The 24,916-nt window shown below is 37.1% G+C and overlaps 1 protein-coding gene across 1 annotated transcript in view; it reads right to left on the bottom strand.

The window, feature by feature from the left end:
- LMBRD1 (LMBR1 domain containing 1) overlaps positions 1 to 24,916 on the bottom strand; it is a 71,587-nt gene that overhangs the window by 16,735 nt on the left and 29,936 nt on the right. Inside the window, exons 8-13 of the mRNA XM_071741617.1 lie at positions 13,795 to 13,920; positions 11,222 to 11,374; positions 5,131 to 5,195; positions 4,253 to 4,355; positions 3,011 to 3,115; positions 1,598 to 1,747 (exon numbers count right to left, since the gene is read on the bottom strand). Of these exons, the coding sequence (XP_071597718.1) occupies positions 1,598 to 1,747; positions 3,011 to 3,115; positions 4,253 to 4,355; positions 5,131 to 5,195; positions 11,222 to 11,374; positions 13,795 to 13,920 (702 nt within the window). The remainder of the gene's footprint in view (positions 1 to 1,597; positions 1,748 to 3,010; positions 3,116 to 4,252; positions 4,356 to 5,130; positions 5,196 to 11,221; positions 11,375 to 13,794; positions 13,921 to 24,916) is intronic.

Here is a 24,916-nt window from a genome sequence, read left to right as displayed (position 1 = left end):
AGCAAATATTCGAGTCCTCAACAGTGATTCTATTACTGTGCTCAGTGGTACCAGGATGACCAGCTTCCCATTATCAGACAATTTAGATGTAAAGACAGCAGAAAAAGTAGCATTTTTAAAATGCTTCACTTCCTGCAGTGACAATTCTACAATATCTACTCGGCACATTCAGATTCCTCTTCTCTATCATGTTTAACACACTACTTCAGTTTCTCTTGGTAGTCCCTTTGCTCAAAGTATTCTGCATCTAATCTTTTTAAACTGAAAGAAATTATAATAGGCTGCATACGCAGTTTACTAAATATTTTTAGCACAAGAAGGTTGATGTGTGATTGCCTTTTTTAAAATAGTCACAGCCTTCTGCAAAACTAACAGAAGTATTCCAAATGCTCAGAGCAGCACCCAGTTACTTCAATCACGTTTAAACCTCTCCATCCAACCACTCCGGCTCAATTGTTTTGTCTTCGTTAAACACTTTTAACCCCACACAGTGCACCAAGAGACCTGGATTTTTATTGTGCCTGAACCTGAGTAAATGTTCATAATCTGGTTAGTTGTCTAAATTTGCAAGATCAGAGCTAGCAAAGCCTACTGCTTGTAAGATATCAAATCAAGGCAAACAGCTGTGCATAAAACCCCTCAAGATGCATGTGATGTGTATCTTCAAACTTCCACATAAATACACAGGCCTCCACTCAAATTAAGATGAAATACAAGAACTGAAGACTTCAGGTACAGAAGATGAGACTTAAAAACCCCAAGGTCTTGAATTACACAAAAGTGAAATAAAAGCAGAGGGAAATGTTAGCTACTTAATTTTATAGAAGAGGGCATGTACTTAAGCTCTGCCAGGGGAGGTTTAGGTTAGATATTAGGAAAAAATTCTTTACAGAGAGGGTGATCAGGCATTGGAATGGGCTGCCCAGGGAGGTGGTAGATTCTCCATCCCTGGACAATTTTAAAAAGAAACTGATGTGGCACTCAGTGCCATGATCTAATAACCATAGTGGCAGTGGATTAAGGGTTGGACTTGATGATATCAGAGGTCCTTTCCAACACAGATGATTCTGTGATTTTATAGACCAAGAGCTGCAAGAGTTTCATGAAGTTGGACAGCCCAAAATGTCTGAAATGTGATTTATTACCACATTCAGCTTTGTTCTGATTATCATCCTCTACTGTATTTTGTCATTTCTCACAAATCTGTGCATAAAAGCTACCAACTAGAAAACAAAATTACTTTCAGTCTGTAGACTGATTTACACACTAAAAGTAATCCTCACTGCAGTCACTCAGCAACTTAAGTTGCTGTACAACCAGTACAAAAACTAGTGGAAGCTAGCAGCTGTCTTATTTTGATAAGTGAAGCACTACTCAAAGTTAAATACTGTCTGAAGAGGAACTAGAAATTAAGTTGTGTTATATATAGTATGATCACTTTCTGGCTTGTGTATTAACAGGAGACCTCATAGTTTAAAGAATCTGGCTACAAAATAAATACTCAAAGCTGAGAACAGGCCTGGATTTAAAGGTTAGTGCAAGCAGTATATTTGATACACTAGTCAAACTTACTTCTAAAAAAAGAATTACATCTCACCTGTACCAGGTACTTTTGGCTTCCATACATTACATACTGAGGGGCAAGACTGTAGATCATGTAACTTGTATGAAGAACTATCAACAGAAGTATCATACAGAGAAACAACAGTGCTTGAGGTCGTGTTTTTCCTCGTCTGATTTTATAAAGCTAAAACCAGAAAACATACAAATATTAAGAACTTAAAATCTTATTTTCCCCTCGAAGACATTTAAAATCCTCTTTAATCCAAGTAACAGCTTTAATTCCACTGCAAAAAGCAGGGAACTGCTAAGTTATCATCTGAAAACTTATTTCCAATAATGCAAATCAGGTTTTAAGGTGTATTTACCTGAATTTCAAAGCACAGCTACTTAGCCAAATGAATCGTTTTTTGTATTAATGACCTAGAACACTGAAAACCCAGCAGTTAGCAGCCAATGGTGTTAGCAGCAGTTAAATGGTGTTTGCTTTCACTGTGCCTTGGTTTGTCTAAAAATATTGGGGTCCTTCAGTCAAGGTGAGGCATCATCTATTACCACACCTGTATTCTGATCTAGGAACAGAGAAGGGAGTCATGAGAGAGGATTTACAGGCTCAGAGAAAACTTGCATACCACATGGTGGCATCTTTCCCACTGCAGGGACCAAGACAATCCATAAATGTTAATCTGTAGATACCACTCTACTCTGTAATCCCCAAAGGCTCAACGTGAGTACCACACTGGGGTAAAGAAGCTTGCAGCTGAAGTAAATGATGGAAGATGAACAACAGCTAATCTTACAACTCATTGCAAGATCTCAGGGTCACTGTTCACAACTTTGTGGTGTCACTGCATGAAAGGGTGATGGTATTAAAGGGAAAGTAGGCACAGAAGCAGGGGAATATTTAATTAAGGCATGAATAGCATACTGTTGGATACAAAGCTGCTTTTTCCAATACAGTAATATGCTATTTGCATCACATTCAGATATGCCATATCCTCACTACTGTTTTGGTTTTGCTTTTCTTATGAAGCTAAACTTGCTTGCCACCTAAAAAGCAAGTCAAGGACTACTGACTGCATACACATTTCAGACTTGGACTATAGAATTCACCAATACTTCCAGTGTATCAGATTCATATGGCTTTACCTTGGAAAAGCCAGAAGCCAAAGTGCCATTGACTGAACACTGGAAAGAGTCAGCTGGCTGCATTGCTTAAAGTACAATATCAGTTTTGGTCTGACAGCTCAGCAAAACTGAATACACTGCAAAAACAGTAAAAATTGTACAACAGACTTCTAATATTCATGAGGCATACAGACAATGTTATTTGCAACACCCACAATTTATGAGCAATTCATAAATAATGGATACTTAAATACATTCAGTATCACATATGTGCTAAACACCCTACTGAGTATTAGAAACTAAATTCTTAAGGCATTTTTACCCTTGTCCAGAAGAACCATATACCCATATTTCGAATCCCTGCCATTGATGTGAAGATAAAGTACATAACGATAGTTGTAATAAGAATATAATCAAGTGGAAATACCTAAAACAAAAACACAGCAGTTAGAAAATTACACAGCAAGAAAATTTTCAGTTTCAAAAATAGCCTCTTTCCACGCTAAGTTTAATAAGTACTTTCTACCCATAGCATCTGAGATAGTAAGAGTACTTCCATTTAAAGTTTTTTTTATAGGTGACTCCAAATGCTGCTAATAGAGCTTGTACAATTAGTTTGTGAAAGCAACCAAGCATTTTCCTTAATTTAAAAGCTTGCCTTAATTTTGAATTCTTAGAATTAAGTATTCCTTGGCTTAAAAATCTATGTTCTAAGAGCTTATCTAAAAGGAAGTTCACAGCAGCAACAATCATCTTAGGACTGTATAAACTATTTGTGAACATTTCTGAACATATTTGTATACAAAACTTGATTTTTTTATTTGCAGTAATAACAGCTTAAGATAATACTTGAGCTGAACACTACTTTTCTCAATAAACTGTGAGCTTAGGTGTTCAATAGTTTCAGAAGCCATGGGGAAGTAAACCATTGTACCAACCAATTACATCAAGATTATGCAAAGAACTCTACTAGGGGAAGTAAAGCACTAAGTTAGATTAAGGATTTTCTTTTTCAATTACTGATTGCCAAATTCATGTGCAGCCTTGATGCCTTCCAACCCTACTGAAGTCAGCACATGCTTGTTCTTATGTAGTGCTTGTTTCAAAAGACTAATGCATTATGGTAACATACAAAACAGAGTGCAATATATCTTTTAAATAGGCAATAAGTACAATAAAAAGTGTAAAAATGCATTTACTTCACTTATGTGGGGGTAGACCATAAAGTACACAAACAACTATGGCATGGGAGTTGCTTTTATTCTGTGTGAGATTCACACAAATGATGTAATTCCTCATTATTATGTCCTCACCAGATAAAAGCTAGTTTCAAGCACCCTCTTTCTCCAGCATCTGCTTCCATCCACCCAAGATTTTCATATCAGTATCCAATAACTAAAATATTGTCGACAAATAAGTTGCTTTGTTGTCTTGCTTTTCCAGAACATACATGTAGACAACTGTTTTAATGAATCAGTTGGGGAGAAGTCTGATTTGCCTTTTGACAGCCTAGCAGAAAGCAGAGGGCATCCTTACATATTTTTATCAATTTTTTTTTACTTACTCTTTGAAGAACAGGTAACAGCATATTCAATGGATTGGTCAGATTAGTTCCTAAAATTATAAATCCTGAGTCGAAGCCAGCTGAATGAAGAGCTTTGTCCAAGCTGCAATAATTAAGCAAAACCCAGTAAGTACTATGGTTCTCTCAGAGCTTTATCTTCAATTTAATTTAGAAAGGAAACTCAAAAGAGATGAACTAAGTCCAGAGACTGACAGCTTTTTCACATCTGTATGGACACACATGTTGTTTCACCGCACTCCCTGCACTTGTCCTGTGAACAGGTATATTGGTTTCAGCATCTCCTTGACATTTCAGCTTTTCCCTAGTTTGGGTCATTGTGTTTATTTGCCCCATCTGAAGAACTAAAAAATGCCAACATTTGAAACCTCTTGTTAGTGTCAATCTCCATTTAAATCCACCAGATTTGCAGCTGGCTATATTGTTTTCAACACCAAACAGTTACGCAATGTTAATGCTATACAATGCACATCATGATGGATTATACATGTCATTTAATGCAATAAGCACTTGTTACCCAGCCTAAGGAGTACCTCTGTGCATTGAGATTCATTCAAGCAACCAGAATACTTCTGCAGTCTGAATTAAACTTCCTTAACCTATATGCTTAATTCCTCTGCTGAATCAGAACGCTTTTTCAGCAGCATAAAGTCAATCAAGCTGAACCATACCCTTTCAATCTGTCTTGGTACATTTTGTTCAGTTTCAGTATATGCCATTATATTGAGAAATGCAGCTCTAGTTACAGAAATGTAGCATAGCAGTGGAGTGGGCTGACTTGAAGCAAACCACCTCTGATTTTTATTAGAGCAGAAACTATGTAGTTTAAGCGGTTATGAAAAACGCTGAAATGTACTTACTTTGACAAGAATAGAGAGACAGTGAAGAGCAGTGCCACAATGATGAAGAACACTCCCCACACAATCTAGAAGTAAAAATTTATTACATTTAACTGAAAGTGCTTGCAGTTGATACAAAAAGAAGTCTTGTTTAAATTTCAATAAAGGACCAATGATGTTGTATCATCTCAGAGCTCAAACACACTTGAAGCAAACTTTTTCGTAACTACTTGAGAGAAGTGCTAAGAAAATATTTACTCTGTTAAACAGGATTTATGTCAAGCATTTTAAAATTTTTTCATCTCATATGAGAACAACCTTTTCACCTGGTACATACAGTGAGTTCAGAAACAAGAACTGAAGTACATCATGTGCTATACAGTGCAATACCAAAGTCTACCTAAAAGTGAAGTCTAAGAACACAGATGTTATATCAAATTAATACAGAATTTAGCAGAACACACTATCTGTACTTGCTGTATTACATGGAAAGCTTTACATATATGGGTACATTTGGGTTTCATTAATGGAAATCAGTGTGCTCAACTTCAAACAAGAAGCAACTTGTGCACTGCTTACAAGGAACATATCAGATTTCTCTAGAGAACACTTCCTTTCATAGAATTACTTGGAAACACTCAATGATCAAATCGCTTGGAGGAAGTGATGTAGAACTCAAATAACTAAGCCCAAGTTCCAGGACTACTTTTTTCTTACCTCTGCCTGCAAGTCCTTTTGGTTACTCATCACTAGAGTATTTCCACTTTCACAGTTCAAACATCAATTTTCAAAATATTTTGACTCAAAGGTTTACATCACATAGAAATTTAACTTTTAATTGATGTGAAAATTTGAGAATTTAAGAAAATAGGTAGTAGGAAGACTATTTGAGTTTTCAAAAAACTTAAGTGCTACTTAAATACTACTATTCTCAAACACTATTAATCCATAAGTAATTTAGTAAGATTAAATTCCTATGACCACATCACAACAACCAGATAAAGGCCTCTTCTGGAGAAGGTTCTAGAAGACTTTTCAAATCCCTTTAGCTCCACCACATAATCTGCCCCACTACCTTCTTTTGTGCTGCATAACCTACTCAATTTGAAAAGTGTAACAGCTGAGGTTATTTAGCAAGCAAGTCTTAAGCATACATAAGTACAGGTTAAAGCTTTTAGTAGTAGATAGGTTTAGTAGGAGTAGAAAAGATTTTGTAGGCCAACCATGGTAGCAGCTTTGCTGGGTTTGTGCATTTAGACTTTTCAGGTCTTAAGGACCAGATAAGCAAACAGCTTAAAAAACCAGAAGATTTAGTACCTGAATATTAAAAAACCTTTCCTTTTCATTCCTTTTCATTTTTTATCTTTGGAGGAAGAGGTCACCTGGCTTTAAAGTTGGCTTAGCTTCTTTCAGTTCTTCTAAAAATTATCTGAATTAAGGTCAGTTCAGAGAAATAAAATGGTTTCTTAAGATCTTGATGATAAGACAAAAAAGTTGGTTTTATTATGCTTACCAAAGCCAACACTCAAGCCAGGGATTTAATTCTTCAAGCTTTCCTCAACAAGAACACATATTACTGATCATTCTGGGCTACAGGCTAGTTCAGAAAATCATTCTCCACTTCTTTGGGAGGTTTTTCTCCCTCAAAGAAGGGAGGAGGGGGTGTGTGTTAATCGATGCCACACCAAAGGGAACCCAGATGCCAATCCCATTCAGTTACAGCTCCACATTCACTGTATTTTCCTAGAAACCTCAGTCAGGGAACATGCTCAGAGAAGTATGCTGAACTTCCCCAAAGAGTAACATTTTCAGATTGAGACAACCTACAGACTTGGTTCTAAATTCTATACACAGGTACCCCCAAATTCAATACACACGAAAACATGGTTTTCTACATAAATGAGGGAGGATCATAGCTACTTTATTTTAATCATCTTGTCTCAGAGCCACCTTGAAAAGTTTAAGAACTTTATTACAGCTGCTAATTAGAGATATTCAGAGTTACAATGCTATTAATTGTTCACTAAACTCTGAAAATAAGCTTCCACATGCAAGCTCAAACAGTATTAGAATATCACTTAAAAACCAATTCAAACTACGTAGGCCTTGTCAGATATAGATTTAGAAACCAACATCAACTATTAACTTGGCCATTTCTATATATTTGAGTGCCCTAAGATTTTTATCTCTCCACAGCAAACTAACAGTAGGCATTGGCCTTGCACTAAATAGATGTTTTCAAAAATTAAAAGAATTACTTCATTACCTACTATGAACTATGGCAAATAAACAGGTCTCCATACCTCCTTTGGAACATGACTGTCTTCTACAGAGATGCATAGCATGTAGTAGGTAAGTGGCTGAAAAAGTCTTTTTCCCATTTTAGCCTCAACTTCAGTCACACTAAGTATAAAACTAAAGGCTAATATTAAGATTTTCATTCCTCCTTAGTTTATCCTGTACTTCCACAGTGCTGTTAAGACTACTGAACCACAAATGATTTGCAATTAATATCAGCCTACCTTTATAAAATTTCAGAGCATCGGTTGACTTAAGCCCTTCATGGAAAGTATCCTTTTGTTCTTCCTAGACTCTCATACCTTAATTGATTAGACTGCCCCCTCATTTTTAATCTATTAAAAAAACTTGGCCACTCCTAACTTCAAATGCAAGACAATCTTATTTCCTACTCCCTAGTCCTTTTGAAGGCAGGACCTCAATGAAATCATAGCTCAAGCTATGTTAAATCCTCCACTACAATCAGTTTGAACTGCTCTATTGCCAGGTCACTTCCTCATATCCCTCAGCTGCAAAACACAGATCCCATACCCACCTGTACTCAATCATTGGTGACAGAACAGATTTCAGAGCTGTTGCCTGAAAGTCACCTGCATGACTGTGATCACATAAGTGTCTGCTTGGGTTTTTTAATTTACAGCCTGTGGTACAGGCATTCAAGTGACTGCCAAAAATCAGTGAACTATGTTTTTGTGCAATGCTTCATACATTAATACTTGAAATAATACCTAATAACACAAATTACACTACTGCCTGAATTTACTTCCTTTAGCATCTTAACATAAAGCCTCCACACAGGCAAGTAAGCAGATAAAATGGAAAATGGTAAGAACCAGTTTAAAGCTTTGTTTCCTCTTTGGACATCTGGGATTCAAAGGTGTGGGCTCAGCATAAAAAACAGGACAAAAATGTCATACATTTTTCATTAGTGAAAATGGAAGCATACTAGTTAAGTCATAGGGGAAAGCTGAATTGCATTTCAGTTTAATAGGTCAGGCCAAATGACCGAAATATTCAATCAATTACTGCATTTTTCCACTGCTACTGCACACAGAGTCACAAGCTGATAACTCTGAATTCCTTAACACTCCTCTGATCCCTGCATCATCTATTTTTATTTATTCAGAGAGCTCTTTGCCTCCTCTTTCTACTCTCAGATTTCAGTAATGCTAAGCTTTTTCACCTATGCATAATTCCATAATATAATGATGGAATTTAGGAAGTATGACATGATCCACAAACTTTGGTGGCGCTTTAAAAAATTTCAATATTAACTTCCAAAAATTGTTAGTATCTGCCAGCATGGCCCTTACCCAAGCAACTACCTACCACTTTCCCTCTTTCGGCTCTCTCCAAGGAACAGAGGGAGAGGGGATGAAGAGAAACACCTTAGCCCTCCAGCCTCAAAATGGCATGAACTGAAGGCCTTCAGCAGCAGGTGGATAGACTGATACATTTACATAAAGACCTTACTATCCTTAAGATGAGACAAGCAAACAGCTTAGCTCTCCCTTGCTGGAGTTCAAGTGTACCACTCTTTATTTATCACGAGAACACTACACTCTCTGTAGTACCTTCCATGTATTTGGACTGATGTCAATACCCTCAAGCCCCTGCTTGAGCTAAGCTACACAAGCATGCTGTGCTCACCTAAGACTCTTCTTCAAAATGGAGCACTTCACTTTCTTGTATTACCTACCTGAAGCCTATTTCCAATTGGCTCACAGCTGTATTGAAGTACCCTATGAAAAACTGATGCAAAACTCTAAACTTCGACAGTTTATGTCTATCCCTAGAGTATGACATTTCTCATGCCCCTCAGAGTAACATATGAAAGTGTGCAAAACCCTAATAAAGACAGGACAAGCAGTACATTTGCTATCTAGAGGAGTAGTTAAATTTTCTAGAAAGAAGTTACTTGACAATATTGACAACCCATGCTGACCATTAATAATTTCCTTGGGATCTTCTAATATGCTGCTTTTGACTAAACTGAAAAATAAACAGCTTCATCTTTGAGTTTGATTTAGCTCTGAGGTAAAACAAGTGTTCTCAAAATTTACTTTTCTCCACATCAAAGAAAGCTTACTCATTGGAGAAAAAGGGTTTAACAAGTCACATGCTGATACTGTTTCAAAGTAAGAATTAAAGCAGGAATCCAGGACTCAATGCAAAGACAATAAGACTACAGAAGTAGGAACGTAGCCACTGAGTTAACACTGTAAAAGACCACCAAGACTAAGTATTATTCCTAAATCTGCTATTCAGTTTTGTCCCATTTTGTCTGACTCCCTTAAAACTGACCACCCCAAACAAAAAGCAGGAATAGTATTTTCCATATCTAGTATTTGCCTCACAACAAATGGAAGTTCTCTTGAAGTCTGAGAAACTCTTGAACAATAACATACAAGTTGAGCTCAAGATAAAAGTGTAATAAAGGCAATAAGCAAAGCTCCAAAATATTTTCTGCACTTCTAAGATGGTCAAAAGTATTTTATACAGATATTAAAGAGAATCTTTTGATAAAGCCCACTAACTGAAGCTGTATACATGCAAAGAAAACTAAAATGCTAATTAAGTAGCAGTAAAACAGTCCTGCTAGAGCTAAGAGATTATTAATTAGATGATGCATGCTTTCACCTTGACAGGACATCAAGGAAAAGTCAAAGTAAACAAATTTTGTAACATTCTTCATAGCCTTATTCTAAGTGAAAGTATGCCAGGAAAAACTGTCCACCTGCAACTCCCCTTTATTCTGCAGTTCTTAAGGCAAAAATTCAGTGACCTCTTACAAAGAGAATAAAAAGCATTCAAACCTCAAGAATAGAGAAACTGGAATACCACAGTGTGTGTACACAATAATACCTAAGCAACTAATGGTATTGTACACTATTCTATGAAGAAGCTATGAGCTGATGAAGCACTACAGATAGAGGCAATGCATCTATCAGAGTTAAGGTTCATGTGAAAATTTTAAAGCTATTTTGATTCAAAGGGAGAAACCAAACTTTTAAAGTGAATAGTTACAAATATTTGTCCTTTAAAGAAAGGGCTAAGCTTAGATTTCTAATGTATCATAAAGGTAAATCGACTAAGAATTACACAGTGAAAGATTATGTTCAACTGCAATTTTAGCCCATTTTCACTGGTACTCAGGATTAACAGTAGCAACAATGCTAGAGGCATTCAGCTTTTCGAAATGCAGGCTACAGTTTAAAGTAATGCTAATGGTTTTTTTCCTACATCTAGTTGGCAAAAAAATTATGGCAATTCTGTTCCACAGATGTAGTGTTTTTTAAAACAGTAGCTACTAAAATCAAAGTGCCAAGATCAAAAAGAGACCAAGATCAAAGCTTTGCCCTAGTAACAGTTTCCTTTGCACTGGTTAAGTACCAAGATGCAAGTTCTACACAGCTAGCTTACCGATTAAGTAATTACTTAGCACAATCCTCACTCCAAATCAAATTCTCTCTTCTACTGGACACATGTAATTCAGATTAATCTGAGCTACCTGACAGCTACAGAATTCTTCCTTCCCATTTTCACCCACCTGAGAAAACAAGTTACTCAGGTTTTCTATATCACTGGCACTAGAGCAGATTAGCTAGAAATTGCTCCTTTTCAGGCATACTTCAGCCAAAGTTTTTTAAGACCTCAGAGATTGCTCAAGGGCTATCATTGTGCGGTAGAATAATTAAAAATTAAATAATTGATACTCCGGATGGCAATAGATGAAGTGTATCTTTGGTTTATATGGGGGGAAGAAAGCTGGAAGTTATTCCAACGTATGTCTCAAAAAGGGAGAAAACCTTACCTTGAGAGGTCTGATAGCTTCACAGAACTTTGTGCACCAGCTTTTCTCAATAGATTCCAGATGCCTCTCTCTTCTCCGGAGTGTCCTTAGTCTCTCTTCCAGTTGTTGCACACTCCGCCTGTCCCTTGACGACAGGGGCCGACCATCTCTGCACTGGTTACCAAAAAAATAGTGCAAGGGATCAAGGGTCATTGAATCCATAAAACTTGACTTGATACCAAGTTTAATGAGTTACACCAACTCTAAAAACTAAAGAATTCACACTGTTTCTCTGTCTAGCAAGAGGGTGAAGTGCAAAAGTCAAGCCGCATATAGTAAGGGGAATTCCTACTCAGTCACAAAAAACACTTCATAATGAGAAGAGTCAAAAATGTGTATAGGATAGGCAGTCACTATGGACAGATATGCTCAAAATGCCCAGGTGTGATTCCAGTAACATGATCTAACTTGAAAAAGGTATTTGCTTTGTTCAAAGCGTTGAACCTGATGACCTTCAGAGATCCCTTCCAATCAAATTCCATGACTATGCCAGTATATTAAGCTTGGCATCTCTATTTTCTTTTCAGCATTCTACTACAGGTACCCAACTATGTTTCTTGTACTTGGAAGAGCAAGATGACTTGCTGTTCCAAAAGTTAACGTTTCAGAAATCCAAACAAGAGGCAACATTATCACAAGAATTAGTTGAGTGTTTCAGATAAGCATAACCAAACAATTAAGAACATACTTTAAGCCTCTAAATACTGAGCAGGTGCCATTGCACTCTGTAAATCAAGTAGCACACAATTTCAGTTTTACACTAACAAGCAAAAGCAAAAAAAAAAAAGGTATTGTATAATAGAACCCAAATGGTTTCTGATATTGATACTACTGTAAAACAAACTGGGCTTTGGAATAAACAAAATTGCTTGGAGCTTCAGTACATCAATTTTTATCCTCTTATTTTTAGCCTTCCTGCAAATGTCTGAAACACTTCACACCCAGTGAAATCAAAGCAAATTTACAAGACAAAGACCAAATTCGAGACACACGTAAGAAATTGGGAGATCATCATGTACTTTTAACAGGAACACACACTGGCCATACCCTTTATAGCACCTCAGTGACTTCAAAAAGAGTTTCTGAAAACTGTCCAAGCTCCCAAACCACAAGTCCAAGCTTTGATGATTTAGGACTAATGAAATAAAACTACCAAGTATAGAAATAGCAGATGGCCATACTACATATTTAATCTCTTCATTAACTAGCATATTCTCATATTTCCAGTTTTTAATGTACTCAGTAACACTCACTTTCTTGATTTCATGCAAATGTATCTGAAGAACTAAGATTTCAATTACACACCAAAGCAGAATTCTAACTCAAACCCATAAACTGAGGAAAACTAGTTTATACTAATGGTCACAGTAAAAATATATACACAACTTAAAGACTCTCTACTTTCAGATCTCTTTGTTAACTAGATCAAACAGCAAGACTTCTAAGTGCTTGTAAACACTCATAATCCAGTCTTCCGTAGTAAGCAATCCTGCATTTTTCAGGATTATTCCTATATTATTCCTATATTGATCTCAGTCATACAGATGCATTTGTTGTAGTAGTACTCTGCAGAAAACAAAAAACTTCACAATTTAAACTGAGGGAGACTACTGTTTAGTTTTCACTACACAAGATTTCTAGAACACCAAAGATGTCCACACTATGCAGAGGTAGCCAAGGAGCAAGGGAGGCTGTTGGAACAGTTTCAATGCAGCTGAAGTCTGCTATCACAGAGCACGTAACAGCAGCAATGCTCTGCCAGCATGGATCTTAATGCCCTGTTTCCCCACTCAGTGCTGTGAAAACACAGGTCAAACCATTATCTGAAATTGGTTGAGTAAAGGGTGTAAGATTATACCTAGCATCTTGTACAGAAAGGAGAAAGCTCATCTTCCCTTCAGCTTGCACTCGTCAGTTTCTAAGTGTCCTTCTTACATTAGGCACAGCATTTCAGTGAGAGGCAAAGCTGTCATGGATTTATGAGTGGTGTTAATATCCTAGGGACGTTTAGGATTCAAAACAGTTTTCCATATGTATGCTTTTCATAAAGAGATGATTTATAACATCAAGGTACATTAACCAGGAAGCAAGAATATCTAGAGCTGGTATTTATTCATAAACATGATTAATAATTCGATTAATCTAACTTCTGACAGTTCCATGCAGCAAATATCCAGTGCTGACAGCTACACTGAAAAAGCTGCATGCCATATCTGGTAGCAGATTAAGTGAGCTTAATATTCCTACTTCCTACAAAGCACCTCTTCCATATATCCAAGTGTGACTGGAGAAGTTTGAGTTTTGCTCATCAGCAAAATTATTAGCTAAAGAGAAATACCTACTGCTGCAAGACTGAGAGAAGTTGTGTGTCTACTACACAAGTGACATTTGTTTTGAAGTAACTCAAATAACCAAGGTAGTCACTTCTGACTTGCTATTCTTTCTAGAAATTAAATTCCCTACACCATGACTATAACCTAGTACGCAAGAAAGAAAGAAACTAATTAATAAAACAACAATAGCAAAGATCATACCTTTGATTTAATCCTTAATAAATGTTGCTCCACTTCTTCAATGTCTTCAGTGTTCTCTAATCGTTCATAAGCTGCACTGGTAGTTCCCTTAATCAAATTTAGAGGCAAAGCTGACATACCATAAGCCTAGAATGAAAAGGAAATACACATATTCAAACTATCTACTAAATATTTTCATCTGATACAGCTAGAACATAACAGCCTTGGGGTATCATGGCTGATTTTCACTTCCCCCCACTCTTTTCCCTCTACAGATGCTTACACCGAGGCAATTATTTTCATTTTTTGAGCAAAACAAACATGCTATACAGATCCTAGTGTCATGCATTGTTCCCACAGTACCTAAATATCTCATGATCACTGGAACAATAGCATGTGTTAAGACTTCATATAAGCATAGGCCACTCAAGATTTAATCAAGCTAGTCCTTGGTTTTTTTTGTTAAATCATCTAGCTTCCTAAAACATTTACTTTCTCATTTTAAATCATAAAACATTTGTAATAGGAGAATTTCTAGATATTGAACATAAATATCATAGAAGCAAAGTACAGAATTTCTTAGCAGCCAGTAGTCTTCGGTTGTCTACATAATATTAAAACTATGTACATATTCTACTAAAAAAAACACAACTGCAGTAAAGAGACACAGCAACAGGTAGGTGAACATTTAAACTCAGTCACACTCAGACTGCCTAGGCATTTACTCTTGGTTATAAAACCTATACCATCCAAAGTGCTTGCCAGCTTCTATATCAACATAGTACAGATTTTTCCAATTAGATGTCTGTAAGCTTTTCACTATTAGAAGTGGCAATATTTTTAAGGCAAGATAAACACAAAAATGCTATTATTTCCTCCCTGATGCCCTATGAATCTTATAGATCTAGATCAACGTCACAAGTTTCTCCAAGCATATTAGAGACCCAGGCTTTTTGTTTTGCTGTGAGTGGGAGGCTGTTGGTTGTACAATATTCTTGATGCAGACCTCAGCAGAAAGGTTTTTCTCTTAAATCACAATTAACACATCCAGTTCCCCTAGAACACTTGACATCTAACATTCACTAACTTCAGAAATAAGCAGTTTTACAGATTTTCACAGGAATACCACTCCTTCCATCAAGCATAGATTTTATATTTTATACTGAAAATACATTCAACACAAATGCTACCATCTTATAAATATCTCCATACGTGCTGTTAGAGCTTTCTGTACACAATATTTGATTTGACCTGCATAACGACCTATGTAGACACCTTTATGTCCCAAGTGTTGTAATCAAAGCAAGACAATGTCCATTTTTGGGATGTATTTTCACCATGACATATACACTGCCACTTAGAAGCCCCCTTAACAAAGGGATCTTACTTATCAATACTGTTCAAAGCCACATGAAAAACTTAAATTACCATTTCAATATAAATATTTGACAATGAGCCCAAGAACTTCAGTTTCGCTCTACAAGTGTGAAGGGACAATACTTAAAATACAATATGGTTACTTACTCTGCAAGTGACAATATGCTGTGATTTCAACAAAAAGTCCTCCAAGCATTTGGCTATGAAAGCATGAAACAGAAGTCTAGCAGTCCAATAGCCCTGTTCACTTACTGTGGAATTAGGTTTCTTATGTTTAGAGTGACAATTACCAGTCAATTGTTGGAAGAGTGTCAATTAAGTTCAACAAGCAGATAGCATGTGTCTCTCAGCAGGCTTCAAACACAAGGAAGCCAGGATACCTATTAAATCACTAAAACATTTCAGTACGAGGATATCACCAGAAACAAGCAATGGCAAAGGAATTTCATGCTTTCCAAGACATTCTAGTTCTGGTTTGAACACAGCTACATAAACAAAGAAAGGCCTACCCACAAGATCAAGTATTTTCAGTGAGGAAAAGAATTTAACTTTATCTGGACTTCACAACCTTGTCCATGAACATGGCTCAGTTCTCCCTTTAGAGTATCTCCTCTGGGAGGATCAAGCTGCTTTGCTATTTAAGGGAGCTGAAAAGCAGTCTCTCCCAATCCATCTATTCTTCAGGCTGAAGAAATAATTCCTCCAGCCTTTCCTCATAGGTTGTGGTCTCCAACTTTCTAATCACTCACAGAAACCTCCACTGCAGGCTTCACAGTTTTCCAGTTTATTAAACTGGAGAACCAAAACCAGCCACAACATTCCCAGGTGTGGCTTAGGAAGTGCCAAATACATTGGAATAACCACATCCCTTGATCTACTGGCTCTACTCTTGATGATGCAGCCCAGGGCACTGTTTACCTTTCTGCTGCAGGACACATCGATGACTCTCGCCCAGCTTACTGTCCACTAGGACATCCATGTCCTTTTCTGAAGAGCCATCGTCCAACCAGTTGGCCCCCAGCATCAACTATTGTTTGGAATTAATCCATTCCAGGAGAAGGCCTTAAGATCTGCTAAACCTGATGCCATTCTGGTTGTCCTGCTCTTCCCACCTGTCAGTATCTTTCTGGTGGCTCTTCATTCTGTGGTATCTACTTCACCCAGTTTGATAACATTCTCAAATTTGACAACTATATAAAGAATCCCATCATCCAAATAATTTATGAAGACTAAATAGTAGAGCCAATATTGACCCTGAAAACCTCACTCAAGCCTGGTTGCTACTAATGTAACTCCAAAACTTAAGTAAAAGCATAAACACTACCCAATTTCATAACAAGAATGCAGGCTGCAATCTAAGCAAAGTTCCTCTCTGGAACCCAAAACACTTCTAACCAGAGTCAAAGATACTCAGTACATAGAAACACATACGATTAAAAATTGCTATGACAATAGGCCTACACAATTTTACAACCTAAGCTCAGAAGCAACTATAGCCACCATTAAGCAGAGGCTTCCATCTGTCCTTCAAACAGCTACCATCAACTATCAGATATGAAGTGTTTACTCAAAAGACATGGTTAAGGAACAAAAATCAGAGTTCTAAATATTCTAAATCAAATTTTTGAAAAAGCAGAAGTGACAGATTTTAAAGTGATGCCTTGTATTGCTGTTTTTGCAGATGTGAATGACATAATGGAATATCAAGCTTCATCTAGTGAGCAAGACAGCTTAATTTCCCTCCTTAAATACAAAAGATACAATCATAGAACGTCTATAGAGTTGTAATGAGATGATCTTTAGGATCCCTTCCAACTCCCCTGCATGGGAAACACCATCTCCCACTAGACCACGTTACTCAGGGCCCCCTCCAACCTGGCCTTGAACACTTCCAGGGAGGAGGCAGCCACAACCCTTTGAGCAACCTGTTCCAGTGTTGCACCACCCTCACAGAAAATATTTTTTTCCTAATGTCTAACCTAAATTTCCCCTCTTCAAGTTTTAAACCATTGCCCCTTGTCCTGTGGCCACTGACCCCTGCAAAAAGCCCTACCCAGCTCTCCTGTAGGCCCCCTTCAGGTATTGAAAAGCTCCTATAAGGTCACCTCAGAGCCTCCCCTTCTCTAGTCTGAGAAGGGCTTCCCAATTCCTCAAATGTAACAGGTAATTATAGAATACATTGTGGGGTTTTTTCCACATCTGTTCTTCAAAATCTAGTACTAAAATCTAGTACTTCAAAATCTAGACACTAACTATCCAGGCTTCTGTCTGATAATACATGCTGCAAGGTTAGGTCTTTAAAGTCTCTGATGTCTATCTATACTGTTACTGAATGCCTGATCAACTTCACTGAAACCCCATTTTACAGTAGGGAAAAATAAAACTACATTCACAGTTAAAACAACATACTGTAGAGCCTATTCACCTCTTGAATCCCCACAGGTGATCCATGCAAGACACCATGCTCCATGAGTAAGTTTAAGGGGTGGAAAGCCAAACTCTTCAGAGTTTGCTATCTAGTGAGTACAAGTTAGGGCACCAGAAATAAGTAGCTCTCTCTCTCATTCTTATTCAAGAGTCCACCCACTGACACTACAAATAATAGTTCTGGAAGGATGAAGTAAATTTTTATACTTCATGCATTTCTTGAAGTAGGTGGCCTTCAACTCCAAAGGAGAAGAGAAAAAACAAATTTATCAAAGCAACAGAAAAACGAGGTTACCTATCCTATAAAAAGAACAGTCTAAACAAAGCTCTTAGCAATTCTTCCTTATTTGTTATTCACAGAAGTGGTAGCTAAGTCTGAGGCAGGAATTTGCACAGCAATCTGTCATCAGTGAAGCAGGAGCCTATAACTCACATGAAAGCAACAATTAGTTCAATATGTTTATGCTGTATCAGTGGGCACTGAAGGACAGTGAAAAGCATACTGTAGCTGTTCTCTCAGCATGCCATCAAACCCAAATATACTCTGTACTCTGGACAGAGCACTCAAATACCTCAATAGAGATTACTGATTATGCAACCATTACTCCCAGTTTGCCTCATCTTTACTTTTCCAGTGTCCCTTTTCTACCCATTGTGTCTGCAGTATATCCAGCTACTCTGTCATCCCACAGTTAAGATTTAGAAGAGCTGCTGTTCTGATCATTTGGACTCATGCAAACTCAGCACCTTTAAGACTACAACTTTAGACTTGCCAAACTCACACAGCTCATGCATGGGTAGGGTAACCAAACAGTCTTTTGGATTAGTTGCTTGGTCCCTTGTAAGTCTCTCATAAGCAGAAGACAGAAAACAAGCGAGGTTTAGATAAGTTGTAAAATAACATTTTACAGAAGTTGCAGCAAGTCACGGATAAAGCCAAGAGTACTAAAAATATCCAGAAAGGTTTTCCACTGGGAACCATAATCATTATTATAACCATTACTTTACCATTTTTAAACTGCACAAGCTATCAAAGAATTCCATTGAAAAGGGTATATTAAGGTGGGAACACCTAATAATCTACCAGATTAGCCATAAACACATAGATCAGTCATATGGAACACAGAAAAAAAGCCACATTGAAATGAGCATAGCAAATGACTTTAGAAAAGATTTAAAGGAGTTAAACCTAACTTTGAACACCTACTGCAAGAAGACCGAATCCTCAAGCATTTTACTCTAATTAGAAGTTGATTGTGTTTCACCTTCTACATCTACTATGTTCAGTTAATAATACATTGTCTAACATTTAACTTGCAGCCCACACAGAATAGTCTCTCCTTTTCAGAAAAAAAGAACAGGTAAGTTGTTTCTGATTAGTCTGGCAAACAACCAGCACTGCAACTGACGGTAAGTTTACCAACTTTTTCCAGTTAAGGATATTTTTAAGAATTTAACTTGTGTTTTCAAGAAATTAATCACAAAGTACTTACATAGCATAGCAGAAAAATTATAAATTCAATTTATTTTTAGAGATACATATATCAGGCAGATATGGCTTTTAAGGGCTATCGCTGAGGTGTTTTAATAGACGTATATGTAATTTTGTGCAAAAAAGGTGTAGAAATATTTCTTGCATAGCACTGCCCTCTAGTGAAGTCAAATGAAACAGCCAAAAATAAAAAGGGAACTTATTATACCACTGAAGACAAAAATTCACAACTTAAAGAACCAAATATTTAAATTCCTATATTCTCAAAATAGCTTGTTTCAAGACTTCACTTCAAAGTGTGCCCATGAAAGACCATGTCCAATTCTCCCAACTAGACTGTTATCAAAACCACATTTATTCATGTTAAAAAACAGCTAAGCTCCAGTTGAGCATATGCAGTGCCTTTAAGAAATAAAAGTCAAGTATTAACCACCCCACAAAAACTCCCCCATCAAGAAGCATAATTAGCTTTTTATTTAAATTATGTTAAGCACAAGGGAAGTCCCATTATGATACCTTTTATCCCTCACAGCAACCTGAACTGGTGGGAGGAGTTCCTACCCATACAGCAGCATTGGAATTACATACCATTAAGGATCTTTTAAGGTCCCTTCCAATCAAAGCCATTGTGTGATTCTCTTAAATGAAAACTACCACTGACCTCAGCAATTTAGTATCTATGGTTCTCCAAAAGCATAGTCAGAATCAAGTTGTTAAAACAAAGAACAATCCAGTTGCTTTGCTATTTCAGTTTACTTCTTCATGGAGAAGTGAACAAAAAAGCCCTGCATTTCTTTTATATTTAAAAATTGACATTGAAGTGATTAAGTGGTAATGAAAACAAATGCTAACTTCTGGATTTTTTTCTAACTGCTTGATTTCTACTTAAAAAAAGTAAGTAGTAAATGAGTGCTTTTAAGGTTAGGTTATAGAATGCTTTAAGCTTCTCATCTGTTAATAGAAATGAGTTAACTACAAGAAAAGCAAGTCATACTCTAGACAAAAATTGGGTGAAAAGGTCATTCAAGTTGTCAGTACACAAACTGAGCTTTGTAACACCCCCTCTTTCAGGATGGGGGAAAGATGATCACTTTACAAGTTCATTAAAAAAATAAATCAAATAATGCTTATTAAATGTTTTAGAAAAATTAGAGCCAATTGTAATCATGCTTCAAGGACATACTAAATGAGATGCACAAAAAATCACTCAAATTAAACTGCCTATCACTGTGCAATACATTATGCTGCCTTGAGTTCAAATAGCAATCTGGAGCTGACAACAACTATTGTATTAATACCTAAGGCAATATAAAACTATTTCAATGCAAAATAGTAATGAAAGAAGAGATGCAAAGTACATCATCTGTGAAACTGTTTCAAACAAAGCACTGCAGCTCTAATTTATCATTTTCTTGTTATATTCCATGTTTATAGTCATGGAAAGTTGTCAGTGTAAATCATCAAGGTCACAGACTTGCAGAGCCCCCTGAGGATTACTTCCTTCACATTTCTTAAGAAACAGCTTTAAATATCAAGTGCTGTACTTCAATATTATGCATTACATAACTCCAAAGAACATTAGACTTTTTATTAAAGCTTTAAAACAGAGAAGAAACTACCAATTCAAGACTGTTGAAAATTGAGCCATCCCAAGTTTAAATAATGTAACTGATTTAAGTATTGAATGTGCTGGAGAAAAAAATTACATTTATGTTTATGCTTGTCAGTAATATCAGTGTATTTATTGTGAACATTTTTAGACTTCATTTATAACTTGAATAAAACCACTCTTATTACTTGTCCTTAAAAAGTTAAACGTTTAGAATATGTACCTTCCCTAGTTACACCTTTCTCCCCCCTTCCTAGTCTTTTAAAATGTCAATGTCAAGAAAAGACTAATCTTTTGAGTGTCCAGCAAGGAAATGCAACGTGGAGTGTGAGATTTAGTATTACATTCTAAAAGATCATACTAATAAGGATCAACTCAAAGTTAATCAGAAGGAGCATAATTACCTCTTTCACAGCTAAAAAAATATTTTAAATCAATTGGCAGAAGCATGCGAGTTCACGTCTTGTAAAATCAAGTTTCTAGAGTTAAAGAAAAAGTAATTGGATTGCTCAGGTTAGAGCATTTAATGTGGGATTTTTTTGTTTGTTCAACAGCCCCACTCCTCACCTCCCCGCACTCCCAAACAGGCATATTCTTCCCTCCACTAACAAAAGAAGTTTCTGAAAACTGTCACCTAACAAACTACTTAAAAGCTACTATTATCCTCTGACATAGAGTAGTCTTGTATGAGTTAGTTGTTACTACAACACAGAGCTATCTAATTTTCCAAAGAAAGAAACAGAATCATTTTGGTTGGAAAGAAGCTTTAACATCATCAAGTGTATCTGTAATCCTAGCACATTGCCAAACCCACCACTAAACCACATCCCCAAGCACCACATCTACAGTCTTGTAAATTCCTCCATGTATGGTGGCTCAAGCACTTCCCTGACCAACCTGTTGAAATGCTTGACAATCCTTTCAGTAACAAAACCTACTGAATAGATACTGCATATTTTTTCAAAGTGCCCACTGCACTTTTTTGCACATTAGTTTTACCAAGGTGAACAAATCATAGAAAAATATGTCTAAGAAACAGTTTCCTCTCAAACAAGCTGTGATAGAAGAGTAAGTCGTCCAAAGTGAGCTAAGTGAGTTTATAAAAGTAAATATGGTTGAACTAAATAAATACAATAAGGATTACTACAAATCCCCTTTTCCCCTTAAGTTTTCATAGGCTAAAGCTAAGTTTAAGCAGAGAGGACGTCCCACACCTCGATGTATAGGAAAATGCCACCCATGACTACAAATTCTAAAACCCACAGGTCCTCATAGCAAACATACTACAGAGGTCCTCAGGCTGGACAAGACATCTGGATGTCAGCAGAAGTCCAATCTGTCTGCTCAAGCAGGGTTACCTATAGCTGCCTGCCCAGGAGGGGAGATTCCACAAGCTTCCAGGACAATTTGTGTTAATGCTCAGTCACTCTCACAGTGAAAAAAAGTTTCCTTATGTCCAGAGGGATCATCCTGTGTTTCAGTGTGTGCCCCTTATCTCCATTGCCTCCTATCACTGGGCAGCACTGAAAAAGCAGCCTAGCTCCATACTGTTTGCACTCTCCCTTCAGATATTTGTACAAATTGATAAGATTTACCCTGAGCTTTCCTCTTTTCTATGTTAAGCAGTACCCAGCCTTTCTACATAGGAAGAAAGTTCCTTAGCCATCTTTGTGGCCCTTCACTGGACACCCCTCATATGGCTCCTTATCTCCCTCATACTGAGGGGTAAAGAACTGCACACAGCACTTTAAGTGTGGCATTACCAGGGATGAGCTGAGGAGAAGGATCACCTCCATGATCCTCTGGCAATATGCCTCCTAATGCAGACCAGGATTCCATTAAGACTTCTTTGCAGTAAGGATGCATTGCTGGCTCATGGTTCCCTTAGCGTCCATCAGAACCCCCAGGTACTTGTCTTCAAAGGTGCTTTTGCTGCTGGGTGGTCCCCTGCATGTATAGGTGCCTGGATTTGTTCCTCCCCACCTGCAGGATTTCTTCACACTTTTCCTTGCTGAACTTCAAGAGGTTCCTCTCAGCTCATTTCTTTCATCTGTCATGGTCCCTGCAGATGGCAGCACAACCCTCTGGACTATCAGCCACTCCTCCCAGATTGGTGTCACCTGGAAGCTTTCTGAAGGTACACTGCCTCATCATCCTGATCCTTAATGAAGATGCTGAACAGGACTGGATGCAATATAGACCTCTGGTATACACCACTGGTGATTAGCCTCCAACTAGACTTCACTCCACTGATCACCACCTGCTGTTTCCAGCCATTCAGCCAGCTTTTACTCCGCCTCACTGTCAGCTAATCTAGACCATATTTTGTAAACTTCTCTATAGGGTTCTTATGGGAGACTCTCAAAATGTGGGCAAGATTTGGCTTCCCAGTTGGAATCTGGAAAATGCCTATTACTGACAAGAAGTTCTGTATCTGCAGCATACAGTTACTGAAACCTTGTGCATAGTGCCTACCTTTTAATCTGTGTATACACTTGCTCTCCAAATTCTGATTTACTTCAAAAAAGTGGTACTATATCACTACGAATAGGGTACAGAAATAGTACTCACCTTTCAAACAAATTATGCTGTTAATACAGTGTTGTGTTTTGCCACACATCCAAAGTTTTTTTGTTGTGTTGTTGTTTTGGGTTGGTTTTCCTGCTATACTAAGTTTGGAACACTCCATAAAGAGTTACACATTGATGGAAAGAAATTGAGAGTTCAGTTCTGTGCCCAACTCTTACAACTCTTAGTAAAACAAGTACTGTGGGAAGAAAGACTGCTCATTAGAATGGCTATAGTAACAAATAAACTTAACAGAACATATGTTTAGAGGGCAAATATTGGAGGCAATTTGAGAATTTATCACTACAGACTTTTTTAAAAAGGCAATAGACTTTTCAAATGCAACTAAGACAACTGCTTCAGCTTGTCTTTATACACTATCTTAAATGCTTAGTCTCATTCTTGACACCTTTCACCTCCCTTTGCAATCAAGTACTAGAGAAACTCTTTTTCCTATGGAAGGGTAACGGTATTGAAAAAGGTTCACACTTGAGAACAAAACAGTTCACAGCCAGACACTGTTATAGGCCCAGAGAAGCCACAGTAGCCACATTATGCAGGACTGCAAAAACCATATTCCAATGGAAAACTAACCAGGACAAGCCAATATATTTTCCACTTAGTGTGCAGTTAAGATCCTCTCTCTAAACACTCCTTTTACTCCTCCTAAATGGTGTTAAGAAATTCCATACAACATTTAATTTGTTCTTTTATTCAAACATTAGCTGTTGGCTTCTGAAGATATTTCATAGCAAGTATAAAACTTGAACAAAAATCTAATTCTTACAATAACTCTTGCTTTTAACCAACAGCATCTGCAAAAACATATGCTATCTTCTGCATTCAGTCATCACTGAAAGTAATTTTGAGGAAGCCCTGATCTTCCTTGGGAGAAGTAACTTTCACAATAATTCCTTAAACTGGTAATTTCTGTTTCTATGTTAGCATCCTCCCAATGATTTACTGTCAGAGATGAGATGCCTTCAAGTTCAATATGTATTACTAATTCCTCATGATATTTAATTAGTATTTCACAGAAATTAAGCAACTCAGTAATTTTTCATACTAAATAAGTTTTATTTCTCTACCCTCTCTGGCTTTAACAGTATATTTCATGCTACTCCATTCAGATGCTTGGGAGACATTCACAAGTTAACAGCAAAATTCTGCGTTTTTCCTCAGACTACAAGAAAAGCTCTTTCCTTTAAGTTTCACCAAGTCAAACTCAGTGAACCGATTTTGATGTTTGAAACCCCAGAAAATGAAAACTGGCAAGCTAATACACTGACCACCACACTGACTGTAGTGTTACCTATCACACTCAATAACATAAGACCTCAGTTGTCAGCAAGTCTGGTCCAGCACAATACTTCAATTCATGTTGGCCCCAACCTATCTCTTTCACACACCCTCCCCCACCCCCCAAAAGAAAAAACAAAAAACCACCCCCATACTAAATTTTTACAATTTTGTGTAGTCTGATGAAGCCTGTTCATTATTGAAGAACATGGTGAACTATTAGCGCAGAGTAATACATTCAATCAACTTGTTCCTTAACAGAAGCCCAGAAAACTGGATCAATGCTAATGGTATTCCTTAAAAAATAGATTTTAACTAGATTAGTCATTGGGGTAAATTTGTTAGTTCCATAATTTCAAGTGTTGCTATTT

Source organism: Heliangelus exortis, chromosome 3, assembly GCF_036169615.1.
Source record: "Heliangelus exortis chromosome 3, bHelExo1.hap1, whole genome shotgun sequence".
In the NCBI taxonomy this organism is placed as follows: domain Eukaryota; kingdom Metazoa; phylum Chordata; class Aves; order Apodiformes; family Trochilidae; genus Heliangelus; species Heliangelus exortis.
The sequence above is the reverse complement of the archived record's forward strand: the minus strand, read 5'-3'. Positions and strand labels throughout refer to the sequence as shown.